At 49.4% G+C, this 16,960-nt stretch overlaps 1 protein-coding gene across 1 annotated transcript in view; it reads right to left on the bottom strand.

Moving 5' to 3' along the window:
- The window catches only part of LOC144609725 (E3 ubiquitin-protein ligase RNF167-like), an 80,108-nt gene that overhangs the window by 33,389 nt on the left and 29,759 nt on the right, over window positions 1-16,960 (bottom strand). Inside the window, exons 6-9 of the mRNA XM_078428230.1 lie at window positions 15,499-15,586; window positions 13,983-14,073; window positions 12,612-12,717; window positions 11,737-11,830 (exon numbers count right to left, since the gene is read on the bottom strand). Coding sequence (XP_078284356.1) covers window positions 11,737-11,830; window positions 12,612-12,717; window positions 13,983-14,073; window positions 15,499-15,586 — 379 coding nt within the window. The remainder of the gene's footprint in view (window positions 1-11,736; window positions 11,831-12,611; window positions 12,718-13,982; window positions 14,074-15,498; window positions 15,587-16,960) is intronic.

Genomic DNA, 16,960 nt, shown 5'->3' with positions numbered 1-16,960 from the left:
AGGGGCCTGAGCCACAGGGAGGGGTGGGTGGGCCAGGCTGGGACTATATTCCATGGAGCGCAGTGCACGAGGGGCCTGAGCCACAGGGAGGGGAGGGTGGGCCAGGCTAGGACTTTATTCCAAGGAGCGCAGTGCACGAGGGGCCTGAGCCACAGGGAGGGGTGGGTGGGTCAGGCTGGGACTTTATTCCAAGGAGCGCAGTGCACGAGGGGCCTGAGCCACAGGGAGGGGTGGGTGGGTCAGGCTGGGACTTTATTCCAAGGAGAGCAGTGCACGAGGGGCCTGAGCCACAGGGAGGGGTGGGTGGGCCAGCCTCAGACTATATTTCATGGAGCGCAGGAGGATGAGGGGTGATCTTATAGAGGTGTACAAAATCATGAGGGGTATAGACAGGGTGAATGCACAGTCTTTTACTCAGAGGAGGGGAATCATGAACCAGAGGACAAAGGTTTATGGGGAAACGTGAGGGGGAACTTTATCACAGAGGGTGGTGGGTGTATGGAACAAGCTGCCAGAGGAGGTAGTTGAGGCAGGTATTACAACATTTAAAAGACACTTGGAGAAGAAAGGTTTGGAGGGATATGGGCCAAATTAGACACTTCAATGGGGCATCAGGTTGACATGGAAGAGGCAGATTAAGGCCTTGTTTCTATGCCGTAACACAACGTCTATTTAAAAATATTTTCCTCATATCATCACTTGATTTCTTGCCAATGCTCTTAAAAATCTATGCCCTCTGGCTGAGGAATAATGCGCTATTAAAAACAACTTTGTTCTATTGCTCCCTCAAATCTGTTGAATATGTGGATACTTCTATCAAATGCCCTTCGGCCCACCGATCGAGTCCACACCGATCAGCGATTGTCCGCTGAAGCTAGTCGGCAGTGTGGGCTGAAAGCAGAACGTCGAGGCTGCTGGGAGGGGGATATGGGTAGGGTATGTCAGCGAGCAGTAACAGGGGCGGCACAGTGGTGCAGCGGTCAGTGGAGCATGACGACATATTGCTGTGCTATATTCCATCTGCCACATCTCAGCCCACTTTCCCAACCTGTCCTAGTCCTTCTGTAGAGTCCCGGCCTTCACTGTACTACTACCATCATGACACACTGTGGCACAGTGGTGCAGCGGTCGGTGGAGCATGACGACATATTGCTGTGCTATATTCCATCTGCCAGATCTCAGCCCACTCTCCCAACCTGTCCAAGTCCTTCTGTAGAGTCCCGGCCTTCACTGTACTACTACCATCATGACACACTGTGGCATAGTGGTAGAGCTGCTGCCTCTCAGCGCTAGAGGCCCAGTTTCCATCCTGACCCTGGGTACCGTCCGTACAGAGCTTGTACGTTCTGCCTGTGACCACATGGGCTTTCTCCGGGTGCTCCGGTTTCCTCCCATATACCACAGACGTGCGGGTTTGTGGGTTAATAGGCGTCTAGTATTACCCCTAGAGTGTGGGAAGTGGGATAACATAGTAGTGTAAGTGGGTGATGGAGGGTGGGCCGAATGGCCTGCTTCCATGCTGTATCCCCTAAACTAATTGCAGCCAGAGTGGTATCTAAATATCAGTGGGTTCTTGGATATGAGATATAGAGAGGCGGGTTTTGTATTAGCTGTGTGGAACCCGATTCAGATTCCACATGGAATAAGTGTTGAGCTTTAGACTCTGTACCTCAGGAACGAGCACTGTTCCAGGGGTAAGCTACGAGCAGACACACTGGAATGTGCACGCATTTCAACCATACGTGGTTATATCAAAGATAGACACGAAACGCTGGAATAACTCAGCAAGACAGGCAGCTTCTCTGGAGGGAGGGAAGGAATGGGTGACGTTTCGGGCCGAGACACTTCTTCAGACCAGACGTCTCGACCCATAACGTCACCCATTCCTTCTCTCCAGAGACGCTGCCTGTCCCGCTGAGTTACTCCAGCTTTTTGCCTGCGCTTGGCCATATCCCTCCAAACCTGTCCTATCCATGTACCTGTCTAACTGTTTCTTAAACGATGGGATAGTCCCAGCCTCAACGACCTCCTCTGGCAGCTTGTTCCATACACCCACCAACCTTTGTGTGAAAAAGTTACCCCTCGGATTCCTATTAAATCTTTTCCCCTTCATCTTGAACCTATGTCCTCTGGTCCTCGATTCACCAACTCTGGGCAAGACACTGTGCATCTACCCGATCTATTCCTCTCATGATTTTATACACCTCAATAAGATCACCCCTCATCCTCCTGCGCTCCATGGAATAGAGACCCAGCCTGCTCAACCTCTCCCTAGAGCTCACACCCTCTAGTCCTGGCAACATCCTCGTAAATCTTCTCTGCACCCTTTCAAGCTTGACAATATCTTTCCTATAACATGGTGCCCTGAACTGAACACGATACTCTAAATGTGGCCTCAACAACATCTTATACAACTGCAACATGACCTCCCAACTTCTATACTCAATACTCTGACTGATGAAGGCCAAAGTGCCAAGTGCCTTTTTGACCACCTTATCTACCTGCAACTTCAAGGAACCTTGCACTGTACTCCTAGATCCCTCTGCTCCACAACACTACCCAGAGGCCTACCATTTACTGTGTAGGTCCTGCCCTTGTTCAACATCCCAAAATGCAACACCTCACACTTCTCTGTATCAAATTCCATCAACCATTCCTCCGCCCACCTGGCCAATCGATCCAGATCCAGATCCTGCTGCAATCGTTCACATCCATCTTCACTATCTGCAAAACCACTAACTTTTGTATCATCAGTAAACTTGCTAATCTTGCCCTGTATGTTCTCATCCAAATCAATGTAGAAGACAAACAGTAACGGGCCCAGCACTGAACCCTGAGGCACACCACTAGTCACAAGTCTCCAGTCCGAGAAGCAAACTTCCACCATCACCCTCTGCTTCCTTCCATGGAGCCAATTTGCTATCCATTCAGCTATCTCTCCTTGGATCCCATGCGATCTAACCTTCCAGAGCAGCCTGCCATGTGGAACCTTGTCGAATGTCTTACTGAAGTCCATGTATGCAGCATCTACAGCTCTGCCCTCATCCACCTTTTAGGTCACGTCTTCAAAAACATCAATCAGATTTGTGAGACACGACCTCCCACGTACAAACCCATGGTGTCTAACTTGTGTTTAAACCAGCATCTGCAGTTCCTTCCCACACTAGTGGTTATATCGATTGTTTTTAATGTGACTCATTAGAAAGAAGTACCGGAAGGAATCCAGGGAAGCTCTGCCAGGATGTTGCCAGGACTCGAGGGGCCTGAGCAATGCGGAGAGAGAGGCTGGCCATGATAGCACTTTATTCCTTATAGTGCAGGAGCAATAGTCACCTGGTGACACCAGCAATGCCAACAATCTGTCTGGCCTTTGTGTTTTAATTGTATGACTTTGAAACCTTTGATCATACAGAGATGTATAAGATCACGAGGGGAATCGAGTAGATGCACAGAGTCTTTAACCAAGGGCAGTAGAGAAGAAGCGGAGGACATGTTTAAGGTGAGGGGGGGGGGGGAATATTTAATAGGAATTAAGGGCAACCTTTTCATACAGAGAGTGGTGGGTGTATGGAACGAGCTGCCAGAGGAGGTAGTTGAGGCAGGGACCATAACATTTAAAAGGTGTTTGAACAGGCACATGGACAGGAAAAGTTTAGAGGGATATAATAATAATAATAATAATAATAATATTCATTTATTGTCATTGCAACGAGTACAACGAAATTTAAAAATAGCCAATCCTGACGGTGCGTACAAACATATATGCAATAAATGCAAAAACAAATAAATACATAAATACAATTAAATACAATTATATTAAGTACAAGATTTTTTAACGGTGTTGCCTAGTGCAAAGGTAGTGTTCAGTTCTCGTATGGCCCTGGGGTAAAAACTGTTCTTAAGTCTGTTTGTTCGGGATTTGATCGACCTGAAACGTCGACCAGAGGGCAGATGAACAAACAGACGGTGGCCGGGGTGGGATGGATCTTTTATTATTTTGCCTGCTCTACTGAGGCAGCGTAGGCTGAACAGGTGCTCCAGGGAGGGCAGTGAGCAGCCGATGATCTTCTGGGCCGTCGTGATGACCCTCTGAAGGGCCTTCCTGTCCTTTTCTGAGCAGCTGGCATACCATGTGGTTATACAGTATGCCAGCACACTCTCGATGGAGCAGCGATAGAAGGACATCATGAGCTTCTCCTGCAGGTTGGTTTTCCTGAGGATCCTCAGGAAGTGGAGTCTCTGCTGTGCCTTCTTTACTGTGGTGATGGTGTTGGTAGACCAGGTAAGATCCTCTGCGATGTGCGTACCCAGGAACCTGAAAGCTGGTACCCTTTCCACACAGACCCCATTGATGTAGAGTGGGTCGTAATCTACACTGGTTTTTCTAAAGTCAATTATAAGTTCCTTTGTTTTGGAGGAGTTCAGGACCAGATTGTTCACTGAACACCATGCTGCCAAAAGCAGACAGATGGGACTACTGTAGATGGGGCATGTTGGTTGGCATGGGCAAGTTGGGCCGAAGGGTCTGTTTCCATGCTGTATGACTATGACTAGTTAGAAAACCCAGAACCAGAGAAATCGACCGAAAATTGGAATTCAAGCTTCCAAGAACCAATCTAGAAATCTTTTTCACACGATGGGAGGAGATCTTTTTTCAAGGATGTGAGGAGATCTTATCGAAACGTATAAGATTATTAAGGGGTTGGACACGTTAGAGGCAGGAAACATGTTCCCAATGTTGGGGGAGTCCAGAACAAAGGGCCACACAGTTTAAGAATAAGGGGTCGGCCATTTAGAACTGAGATGAGGAAAAACTTTTTCAGTCAGAGAGTTGTGAATCTGTGGAATTCTCTGCCTCAGAAGGCAGTGGAGGCCAATTCTCTGAATGCATTCAAGAGAGAGCTGGATAGAGCTCTTAAGGATAGCGGAGTCAGGGGGTATGGGGAGAAGGCAGGAACGGGGTACTGATTGAGAATGATCAGCCATGATCACATTGAATGGCGGTGCTGGGCCGAATGGCCTCCTCCTGCCCCTATTGTCTATTGTCTATTGATGGTAGAAAACTGACTGACTACTCCTTCCGAGACCAGGCAGATGGATTTTGGTTGGGCAAGGATACGGAAGGATCTGGAGAATCATGGACAAAATGGCGTCAGGTGGAGACAGTGTGTGTACATGTGGCAGGGAGGGCCAACATGGTAGCTGGAGTCTCAGCTCCCTCCAGTGAATGACTGGTGACAGTGCAGCACAGTTAGTCAGCAATTCATCACCACTTCCTGGACACACCCCTCCCCTGTGCACGTCGTCAAACTGCAAAGGTTACAGAGAAGATGTACGAGGATGTTGCCAGGACTAGAGGGTGTGAACTACAGGGAGAGGTTGAGTAGGCTGGGTCTCTATTCCCTTGGAGCGCAGGAGGATGAGGACGGATCTTATAGATGTGTATAAAATCATGAGAGGAATAGATCGGGTAGATGCACAGAGTCTCTTGCCCAGAGTAGGGGAATCGAGGACCAGAGGACATAGGTTCAAGGTGAAGGGGGAAAGATTTAATAGGAACCGGAGGGGTCATCTTTTCACACAAAGGGCGGTGGGTGTATGGAACGAGCTGCCAGATGAGGTAGTTGAGGCTGGGACTATCCCATTGTTTAAGAAACAGTTAGACAGGTACATGGACAGGACAGGTTTGGAGGGATATGGACCAAACGCAGGCAGCTGGTACTAGTGTAGCTGGGACATGTTGGCCGGTGTGGGCAAGTTGGGCTGAAGGACCTGTTTCCACACTGTATCACTCTGTGACTCTAGTGTAGCTGGGACATGTTGGCCAGTGTGGGCAAGTTGGGCTGAAGGGCCCGTTTCCACACTGTATCACTCTGTGACTAGTGTAGCTGGGACATGTTGGCCAGTGTGGGCAGGTTGTGCTGAAGGGCCTGTTTCCACACTGTATCACTCTGAGTCTTGTAACTCTGACTCTGCCCACTACCAGACCATGCTACTGCAGATGCTGGAATATACACCAGGTGCGGCAAGGAGAAACAGTTCATTCCTCCCATTAGATTTATAGAGTTATACACCGTTGAAAAAGGCCGCTCGGCCCAACATCCGTGCTGACCCATGTCTTTCACAGCTATTCCCATTTTGGTCCGTCTGGCCCACATCCTCCTCAACCTTCCTATCCATGTAGCTGTTCACATGTCCTTTAAACGTTGTAAAGGTATCTATCTGCCTCTACCTCCGCGTGTGGTAGCTTATTCCACACCCACCCACCACCCTGTGTGTGGTAAACATGCCCCTCACATCTCCTTTGAATCTTTGACAAGACACAAGATGCTGGAGTAACTCAGCGGGTCAGGCAACATGTCTGGAATGAAGGAATGGGTGACGTTTCGGGTCGAGGCCCTTCTTCAGACTAGAACCCGATGCCCTCCGATTCTGACTAACCACTTTATCTCTGCTTCTCAAGATTTGATAAAGATCCGATGATACCCCTCAGCCTAGTTTAGAGATACATACAGCGCAGAAACAAGGCCTTCGCCAACCGGGAGCGTGCCGACCAGCGATCCCCACACAATAACACCATCCTACACACACTAGGGACAATTTACAATTTTACCAAACTGATTAACCTGCACACCTGTACGTCTTTGGAATGTGGGAGGAAACCGGAGCACCCGGAGAAAACCCACGCAGGTCAGGGGGAGAACGTACAAACTCCGTACAGGCAGCAACCATAGCATTGAACCTGGTTCCCTGGTGCAGCGAGGCAGCAGCTCGACCCGCTGCGCTGCCGTGCCGCCTGGCAGAAGCAGTCTCTCCGTATATTCCAGGAACATCCTTGTGAAACCTCCCTGTACCCTCCCCAGCTTAAACACATCCTCGCTGCAGTGTGGCGAACTGATCTGCACAGAGCAGTCTGAGTGTGGTCTCATCAGCATCTTGTACAACATTCACTCGAGACGTTGTGGGCTTAGCAATGATACGTACCTACCCTCCCTTTCACCACTCCAATCCCACTGCCAACATCAGGTGTGCCGACTGACCACAAGGATTGAAACATCAAGTCTATTGTCTATTAAGACAATGTTCAGTGGGACTAAATTCCAATTCCAAGTCCTATTAGCTCAACTTGTAGACAATGCCAAGGCTGATGAAGGCTAGTGTGCGCTGGGTGTTTTACACCAGCCAGTGTGGTTACTGTCAGGGAACGATATACTTGCTCTACCTGTACCTTTAGGTCTCCTGTTGCAATAACAATCTCCAAGGCCCTCCCACTCATTGTGCATGGCCTGCCCGCATTTGTCCAAGTTACATTTCAACTGCTGTTCCTTTGCCAAGTTTCCCAATAATTGTTTTGCAACCTGAGACAACCTTCCCCACCCCACCGGTTTGTATCATTTGCAAACATACTAAACATGCCACCTACATTCACATCCAAATCATCACTATGTTTGATAAACAACCGTGTAGCCAGCAGAGATCCAGCAGGCAGTGAAGAAAGCTGATAACACGGTGGCCTTCATAACGAGAGGATTTGAGTGGGGAAGTAAAGAGGTCCTTCTGCAGTTGTACAGGGCCCTGGTGAGACCACATCTGGAGTATTGTGCACAGTTTTGGTCTCCTAATTTGAGGAAGGACATCCTTGCAATTGAGGAAGTGCAGCGTAGGCTCACAAAGTTAATCCCCTGGGATGGCACGACTGTCATATGAGGAAGGATTGAAAAGACTGGGCTTGTATTCACTGGAGTTTAGAAGGATGAGTGGGGATCTTATAGAAACAGATAAAATTATAAAAGGACTGCACAAGCTAGATGCAGGAAAAATGTTCCCAATGTTGGGGGAGTCCAGAACCAGGAGCCACACGTCTAAGAATAAAGGGGAGGCCATTTAAAACTGAGATGAGGAAAAACTTTTTCACCCAGAGTTGTGGATTTGTGAAATTCTCTGCCACAGAGGGCAGTGGAGGCCAATTCACTGGATGAATTTAAAAGAGAGTTAGATAGAGTTTATGGGGCTAGTGGAATCAAGGGATATGGGGAGAAGACAGGCACGGGTTACTGATTGTGGATGATCAGCCATGATCACAATGAATGGCGGTGCTGGCTCGAAGGGCCGAATGGCTTCCTCCTGCACCTGTTGTCGATGTTTCTGTTTCACAGGGTCACCTCCACCACCCTCTGCCTCCAAGCCCAGCGTACGGCCAACAGGTTCGTTATGAGGGACCTTGCTGAACCCATGTGGACAAGATGCTAAATCCAGGTAGAAACAAAGAACAGCACTTTCCTTCCCCTCGTTTCCACTTCCCCTGACCCCTGTCCTTACATGGATTGGACAGGTTTGGAGGGATATGGACTAAACGTGGGCAGGTGGGGCCAGTGTAGCTGGGACATGTTAGCTGGTGTGGGCAAGTTGGGCTGGGCCTGTTTCACGCTGTATCACTCTACAACTCTGTCTGAAGAAGGATCTCGACCCGAAACGTCACCCATTCCTTCTCTCCAGACATGCTGCCCGACCCGCTGAGTTACTCCAGCACTCTGTGAAACGTCACCTATCCATGTTCTCCACAGATGCTGCCCGACCCGCTGAGTTACTCCAGCACCCTGTGAAACGTCACCTATCCATGTTCTCCACAGATGCTGCCCGACCCGCTGAGTTACTCCAGCACTCTGTGAAACGTCACCTATCCATGTTCTCCACAGATGCTGCCCGACCCGCTGAGTTACTCCAGCACTCTGTGAAACGTCACCTATCCGTGTTCTCCACAGATGCTGCCTGACCCGCTGAGTTACTCCAGCACTTTGTGGCTATGTGTATTAACCAGCATCTGCAATTCCTTGTTTTTACATTAAAACCGGCATGTTCAAGGTGAGAGAAAAACGTCAAGACATGCCAGTGTTTTCTCAACAAGTCGTTGGTGTTCTCCCTCTTAGATACCATCACATTCTTACTAACCAACCTCCCTTCCATTGACTCCATCTACACCCCACGCTGCCTCGGCAAGGCCAGCAGCATAACCAAGGACCAGTCTCACCCCGGCCACTCCCTCTTCTTCCCCTCTTCCACCAGGCAAGAGGTACAGAAGTGTGAAAACGCACACCTCCAGATTCTGGGACAGTTTCTTCCCGGATTTTATCAGGCAACTGAACTATCCTACCACAACCAGAGAGCAGTCCTGAACTATTATCCGCCTCTTTGATGACCCTCTTTGGATCTTATAGAAACTTCTTAAGGGGTTGGACAGGCTAGATGCAGGAAGATTGTTCCCGATGTTGGGGGAGTCCAGAACAAGGGGTCACAGTTTAAGGATAAGGGGGAAGTCTTTTAGGACCGAGATGAGAAAGTTTTTTTTCACACAGAGAGTGGTGAATCTGTGGAATTCTCTGCCACAGAAGGTAGTTGAGCCCAGTTCATTGGCTATATTTAAGAAGGAGTTAGATGTGGCCCTTGTGGCTAAAGGGATCAGGGGGTATGGAGAGAAGGCAGGTACAGGATACTGAGTTGGATGATCAGCCCAGATCATATTGAATGGCGGTGCAGGCTCGAAGGGCCGAATGGCCTACTCCTGCACCTATTTTCTATGTCCCTCAGACTATACTTGTTCAAACTTTGCTGTCTTTACCTTGCGCTAAGCGTTATTCCCTTATCATGTATCTTCTATACACTGTAAATCCGTGTGGCACCAGCTATGGCTGCCTCGCCAACTGTCTGCCTGCCCCTTCCTTCTTCTTTGTTGTTTTTCAAGTATGTGTTAAATGTATGTTTTAGTGTTCTTGTGTTTGTTTTATGTGGGGTGTGGAGAGGAAAGGGGGAGTTGGGGGAAGCTTTTTAAAATCTCTTACCTTGACGGAGATGCGATTTTTGTCCCGTATCGTATCTCTGGCCTAACGTCGAGGAGTTGGCGGCCTTCGTTGGGGTCGATCGGGAGCTCCAACAGCGAGTGGGAGCCTACGGACTTAACATCGTGGAGCTCGCGGTCCCTGGTTAGAGACCGACTTCGAGAGCTCCAAGTCGCAGGAGTTTCGACCGCCTTCGACCACGGGAGAATAAAGCGGAGGGTGATTGGACTTTATTGCCTTCCATCACAGTGAGGAACGTGGGGAATCCGCTGTAGTGGATGTTTATGTTAACTTTTATGTAGTTGTGTGTCTTGTTGCTTTTTTAGTATGCCTGTATGACTGTACCTTAATTGGTTCACATGTCAATAAAAGACCTTTGAAACCTTTAAATCAATCGAATGTAATCATGTATTGTCTTTCTGCTGACTGGATAGCATGCAACAAAAGTTTTTCACTGTACCTCGGTACACGTGACAATAAACTAAACTATGGGCAATGTTCAAGAGATAAAGAAATTGTTAAGAAGTTAAGGTAGAGAGACAAGCAAAGTCGTAACATGGCCGACAAATCACTTCCTGGTTCTCACGTGGCCGGCAGAAGTGGAGCTCCACCTGCTGGCGAAGCCTGCTTTCTGCAATCGCCCTCCCACAAGAGAGCTCTCCCTAACTCAGGCCGTCTGAAGAAGGGTCTCGACCCCAAAACGTCACCTATCCATGTTCTCCACAGATGCTGCCTGACCCGCTGAGTTACTCCAGCACTATGTGAAACGTCACCTATCCATGTTCTCCACAGATGCTGCCTGACCCGCTGAGTTACTCCAGCACTTTGTGAAACGTCACCTATCCATGTTCTCCACAGATGCTGCCTGACCCGCTGAGTTACTCCAGCACTCTGTGAAACGTCACCTATCCATGTTCTCCACAGATGCTGCCTGACCCGCTGAGTTACTCCAGCACTCTTTTAAAAGTCACCTATCCATGTTCTCCACAGATGCTGCCTGACCCGCACAGTTACTCCAGCACTTTTGTGCATTCACCAGCCTCTGCAGTTCATAAGTTCTAGGAGTAGAATTAAGCCATTCGGCCCATCAGGTCTACTCCGCCATTCAATCGTGGCCAATCTTTCCTTCTCAACCCCATTCACCTGCCTTCTCCCCATAACTCCTGACACCCGTACTAATCAAGAATCTGTCATTCTCCGCCTTAGAAATACCCATTGATTTGGCCTCCATAGCTGTCTGTGGCAATGAATTCCACAGATTCACTACCCTCTGCCTTAAAGAAATCCCTCCTCATCTCCTTTCTGACGACACATTTTTCACTTGGAAATCAATGGAATTTTATCTCACTGGGGATAAAAGGAAATACTGTTCATTCATGTGGCACTAAAATAAATGTATTTAGTTTTAGAGATACAGTGTGGAAAAGGGCACTTCAGTCCGCTGAGTCAGCACTGACCAGTGATCACCATAAGACTAGTAGGAAAGAAAATGTCAGGTGCTGGTTCAAATTGAAGAAGGGTCTCGACCCGAAACGTCACCCATTCCTTCTCTCCAGAGATGCTGCCTGACCCGCTGAGTTACTGCACCATTTTGTGTCTACCATTAGACCAGTACTATCCTGCACACTACGGACAAATCACAGAAGCCAACGAACCAAGAAACCTGCACATCTTTGGGATGAGGGAGGAAACCAGAGCACCGAGAGACAACGCACGCAGGTCACAGGGAGAAGGTACAAACTCCGTACAGACAGCACCCGTGGTCGGGATGGAACCCGGGTCTCTGGCGCCGTGAGGCAGCAGCTCTACCCGCTGCGCCACCGTGCAGATCGCGCTCTCCATTGTGTCACTCCACTCCCGGCACCTGTCCTTTGTGCCAGGCTCTCGTTTCCCATGCCCCTACCTTTGCTGAATTTATGGACTGGAAGTTTCTTGAGTTGGTCCTTGGAGAGACGGTTTCTCTGGATTCTCCGGCGATACTGCACACATCTGACTATCTGCAATGCCAAGAAGAAAGCAAGGTCTCAGGACAAACTAACGCATTGTTGTACAGGCTCACTCATCGTGTCCACACCCTGAAACCCCACACACTAATAACGCTCCCTTAAAACAATTAACTGCTCAAGTATTAGATGTCCAAGTTGGGCTAAAGATGGATAATTCCCCAGGGTCTGATGAAAAGTAACCTAGGCTACTACATGAAGCAAAGAAGTAAATCATTGGGCCCTGAAATGGATACTTTTAGATGTTTTTTTAGATTTAGAGATACAGCGCAGAAACAGGCCCTTCGGCCCACCGGGTCCGCGCCGCCCAGCGATCCCCGCACACTAACACTATCCTACACCCACCAGGGACAATTTTTTACATTTGCCAAGCCAATTAACCTACAAACCTGTACGTCTTTGGAGTGTGGGAGGAAAGCGAAGATCCCGGAGAAAACCCACGCAGGTCACGGGGAGAACGTACAAACTCCGTACCTGAGTCTCCGGCGCTGCATGCCTACGTTATACGTATGCCACTGTAAGGCAGCAACTCTACCGCTGCGCCACCGTGCTGCCCACTTTCCTTCGTTAAACAGGGCATTGGACTATAGATGGTGTCACAGGGAGAACGTACAAACTCCGTACAGACAGCACCCATGGTCGGGATGGAAGCCGGGTCTCTGGCGCTGCAAGGCAGCAGCTCTACCCGCTGCACCACCGTGACGCCCGTCTAAAATCGGAGAGTAGCAATGTCGGAATCCTTTCCGATCTGCAGAATGCTTAGCTGTGCACTTACCATGACAATGACCATGACGATGATCACAATTCCAACCACGCCAGTAAAGGGAATGAGGTAATATCCCAGCGGGAAGCTGAAGTCCGGGATCAATATAACGTAGGCACTGTGGACAGACACAAGTTAGCATGCTCAGAGGGGTGACGAACACTGACATCTCCGATTTAGACTTTATAGATACAACGCACAAACAGGCCCTTCAGCCCACTGAGTCTGTCCCAAACAGCGATCATCTTGTACACAGGCACTATTCTACACACTAGGGGCCATTTATCATTTACACAAGCTAATTCACCTACAAACCCGCACGTCTTTGGAGTGTGGGAAGACTGGAGCACCCGGAGAAAACCCACGCAGGTCACGTGGAGAACGTACAAACTCCGTACAGACAGCACCCGTAGTCAGGATGGAACCCGGGTCTCTGGCGCTGTGAGGCAGCAGCTCTACCCGCTGCGCCGCCGTGCCGCACTCTGATATTGAAGAAAACACGCCATCGAGGCACAAGCAGATTGAAGCACCATGAAAATTCACAGGTCATGATTCATCTTCATTGGGCCATGGGAGAAAAGGTGCAGATATTCAAATGTGGACCCCCTTGTAGCAGTCCCGGGGTAATGCCTCTGAAAGATCAGCTGCAGAAAGTGCCCCCAGGACACAGAGATGGCCGGGCGAGGAGAGGAGAGAGTTCACGGGAACTGCTCCAGTACGTCGTGCGTGCGGGCCGAACGGACTTTGGATTTTGAAATGGCAGCACCCGCATGCTTAGTTTGATACAGCGCGGAAACAGGCCCATCGGCCCACTGATTCCGCGCCGACCTGAGATCCCCGCACACTAACACTATCCTACACACACTAGGGACAATTTACACATACGCCAAGACAATTAACCTACAAACCCGCACGTCTTTGGAGTGCGGGAAGAAACCGGAGCGCCCGGAGAAAACCCACGCAGGTCACGGGGAGAACGTGCAAACTCCGTTTATGTGTAATAAAGGCAAAAAGAATTTCACTGCGCAGTTGCATATGTGACAGGTAAAGCAACATTGAATTGAACTAGTAATCTGGCAAATCGGTCCTCGCAGGCTGGTGATGGAGACTGACTCAGGAAACGGAGAGGCCACTAAGCAGGCTGGTAATGGAGACTGACTCAGGAAAGGAAGAGTCCACTAAGCAGGCTGGTAATGGAGACTGACTCGGGACACGGAGAGGCCACAAAGCAGGCTGGTGATGGAGACTGACTCAGGAAAGGAAGAGTCCACTAAGCAGGCTGGTAATGGAGACTGACTCGGGACACGGAGAGGCCACTAAGCCGGCAGTAACACCTGGCATCTTGTATTGAAGTACACCATTAAACACTCTCTTCACACTTACCCCTTATCGTAAGTGAACAAAGACTTCATTAACTGGGAGGCATGGGTCCCGATGAACACGGACGGGATTGTGATCTGACGTCTGATTTCCTCTGCAAAAATTAAAATCAAAATCAGCAACGGATTTTTGAAAAGTTTAGTTTAGTTTAGAGGTACGGGGCGGAAGCCGGCCCAGCGTGTCCGCGCCGACCAGCGATCCCCGCACACTAACACCATCCTACACACACTGGGGACAATTTACATACACACCAAGCCAATTAACCTACAAACCTGCACGTCTTTGCAGTGCGGGTGAAAACCGGAGATCACGGAGAAAACCCACACAGGTCACGGAGAGAACGTGCAAACTCCGTACAGGCAGCACCCATAGTCATGATCAAACCCGGGGCTCGGGCGCTGTGAGGCCAGCAGCTCTACCCGCTGCGCCACCCGATTCTCAAGGTTCCCTCCACTGACACCACCAAAGTTAGTGCAGAACTTACTCAAATGGACACAAAGTGCTGGAGTAACTCAGCGGGTCAGGCAGCATCTGTGGAGATCATGGATAGGTGACGTTTTTAGTTGAGACCCTTCTTCAGTTGAACAGGGTCTCAACCTGAAATATCATCTATCCATGTTCCCCACAGATGCTGCCTGACCCGCTGAGTTACTCCAGCTCTCTGTGAAACGTCACCTATCCATGTTCTCCACAGATGCTGCCTGACCCGCTGAGTTACTGCAGCACTCTGTGAAACGTCACCTATCCATGTTCTCCACAGATGCTGCCTGACCCGCTGAGTTACTCCAGCACTCTGTGAAACGGCACCTATCCATGTTCTCCACAGATGCTGCCTGGCCCGCTGAGTTACTCCACCACTTTATGTCCTATGGTGTATTAACCAGCATCTGCTATTCTTTGTTTCTACGATAGTACAGAGATTTCAGGTCATATCTGTGCCTCTACAGATGCTGCCTGACCTCTGCGTGTTATGCTTTCAGGCCTCTGTAACTGAAATCGTTCCAGACAGCATCAGCTTACAGGTGCAAGGCACCACCCAGCTCCTGACACAGGTTCACAGTTATACAGCACACAAACACACAAGTCACAGAAACAACCTACTTTCCTCCATTTCCTCGACACTAATCGTATCCATCCACCTGTCCAAGTGTCTGTTAAATCTGTAATTGTACAGACTTCTAACCCCCCTCTGGTAGCACATCCCAGCACCCCGTGTGTGGAGAGATTGTCCCTCACATCCCTTTTAAATCTATCCCACCCCTCACCCGGGCCGTCTAGTTTTGGATTCTTCGACCGTGTGGGAAAAGACAACCTGCCCGATCGATGCCTCTCGTCATTTTATAAAACTCTGTAAGTTCCGGGCGGCACGGTGGCGCAGCGGTAGAGTTGCTGCCTTACAGCACTTGCAGCGCCAGAGACCCGGGTTCCATCCCGACTACGGGTGCTGTCTGTACGGAGTTTGTACGTTCTCCCCGTGACCCAGTGTTGACGCGCGAGACGGTGCGGAGTTGAAACCTACCGTTATTCCAGTGCATGCTGAGCAGTTGTTCCGAGTCGACATTGTGCACGATGGCAGCCTTGTAGCCGGCCAGCTGTGCCTGTAGAACCTGCAACACACAGCCAACGTTAGACTCTCAGACTCTACACGTTAGTGATACAGTGAGCACCAACAGCCAACGTTAGACTCTCAGTCTCTACACGTTAGTGATACAGTGAGCACCAACATCCAACGCCATCACTCAGACTCTACACGTTAGTGATACAGTGAGCACCAACATCCAACGCCATCACTCAGACTCTACACGTTAGTGATACAGTGAGCAACATCATCCAACGCCATCACTCAGACTCTACACGTTAGTGATACAGTGAGCACACAACATCCAACGCCATCACTCAGACTCTACACGTTAGATACAGCGCACACGAACATCCAACGCCATCACTCAGACTCTACACGTTAGTGATACAGTGAGCACCAACATCCAACGCCATCACTCAGACTCTACACGTTAGTGATACAGTGAGCACCAACATCCAACGCCATCACTCAGACTGTACACGTTAGTGACACAGCACACAACAACATCCAACGCCATCACTCAGACTATAAGTTAGTGATACAGCTCACAGATTAACCTTCTTTGTTTCTACAAGCACACTGAGTCCACGCCGACCAGCCATCACCCCGTACACTAGCATCAGTCCGAGGAAGGGTCTCGACCCGAAACACCACCCATGCCTTCTCTCCAGACACGCTGCCAGTCCAGCATTTTGTGTCTACCTTTGTGTAAACCAGAATCTGCAGTTCTTTCCTACATACTGGCACTATCATACGCACTAGGGAATATTTATCTTTTTTTTTTAACCAAAGCCACTCAACCTACAAACCTGTCCGTCTTTGGTGTTGGAGGAAACCAGAGCACCCGGAGAAAGCCCACATGATTCAGATGGACATATTCCGAACATCAGGCCTTTAATATCTAATTAAACGGTCATAGTCGTACAGCATGGAAACAGGCCCTTCAGCCCAGCCTGCCCACGCCAACCAACATGCCCCATCTACTAGTCCAACCTGCCTGCGTTTGGTCCATATCTCTCTAAACCTATCCGATCCATGTAGCTGTCTAAATGTTTCTTAAACGTTGCGATGGTATCTGCCTCCTCTGACAGCTCGTTCCATGAAACTATCAGCATTTGTGTAAAGTAGTGTAATGCTTCATGGTGGGTATATGGGGCATGCTGTTCGAGGAGAGACCTGAGGCAGGTACTATCACAACACAGAATAAAACCTACACAGGTTCATGACAATAGACAATAGGTGCAGGAGGAGGCCATTCGGCCCTTCGAGCCAGCACCGCCATTCAATGTGATCATGGCTGATCATTCTCAATCAGTACCCCGTTCCTGCCTTCTCCCCGTACCCCCTGACTCCGCTATCCTTAAGAGCTCTATCTAGCTCTCTCGTGAATGCATTCAGA

This window comes from Rhinoraja longicauda, chromosome 34, assembly GCF_053455715.1.
Source record: "Rhinoraja longicauda isolate Sanriku21f chromosome 34, sRhiLon1.1, whole genome shotgun sequence".
Classification (NCBI taxonomy): domain Eukaryota; kingdom Metazoa; phylum Chordata; class Chondrichthyes; order Rajiformes; family Arhynchobatidae; genus Rhinoraja; species Rhinoraja longicauda.
Note: the sequence above shows the minus strand (reverse complement) of the source record. Positions and strands in the feature narration are given on the sequence as shown.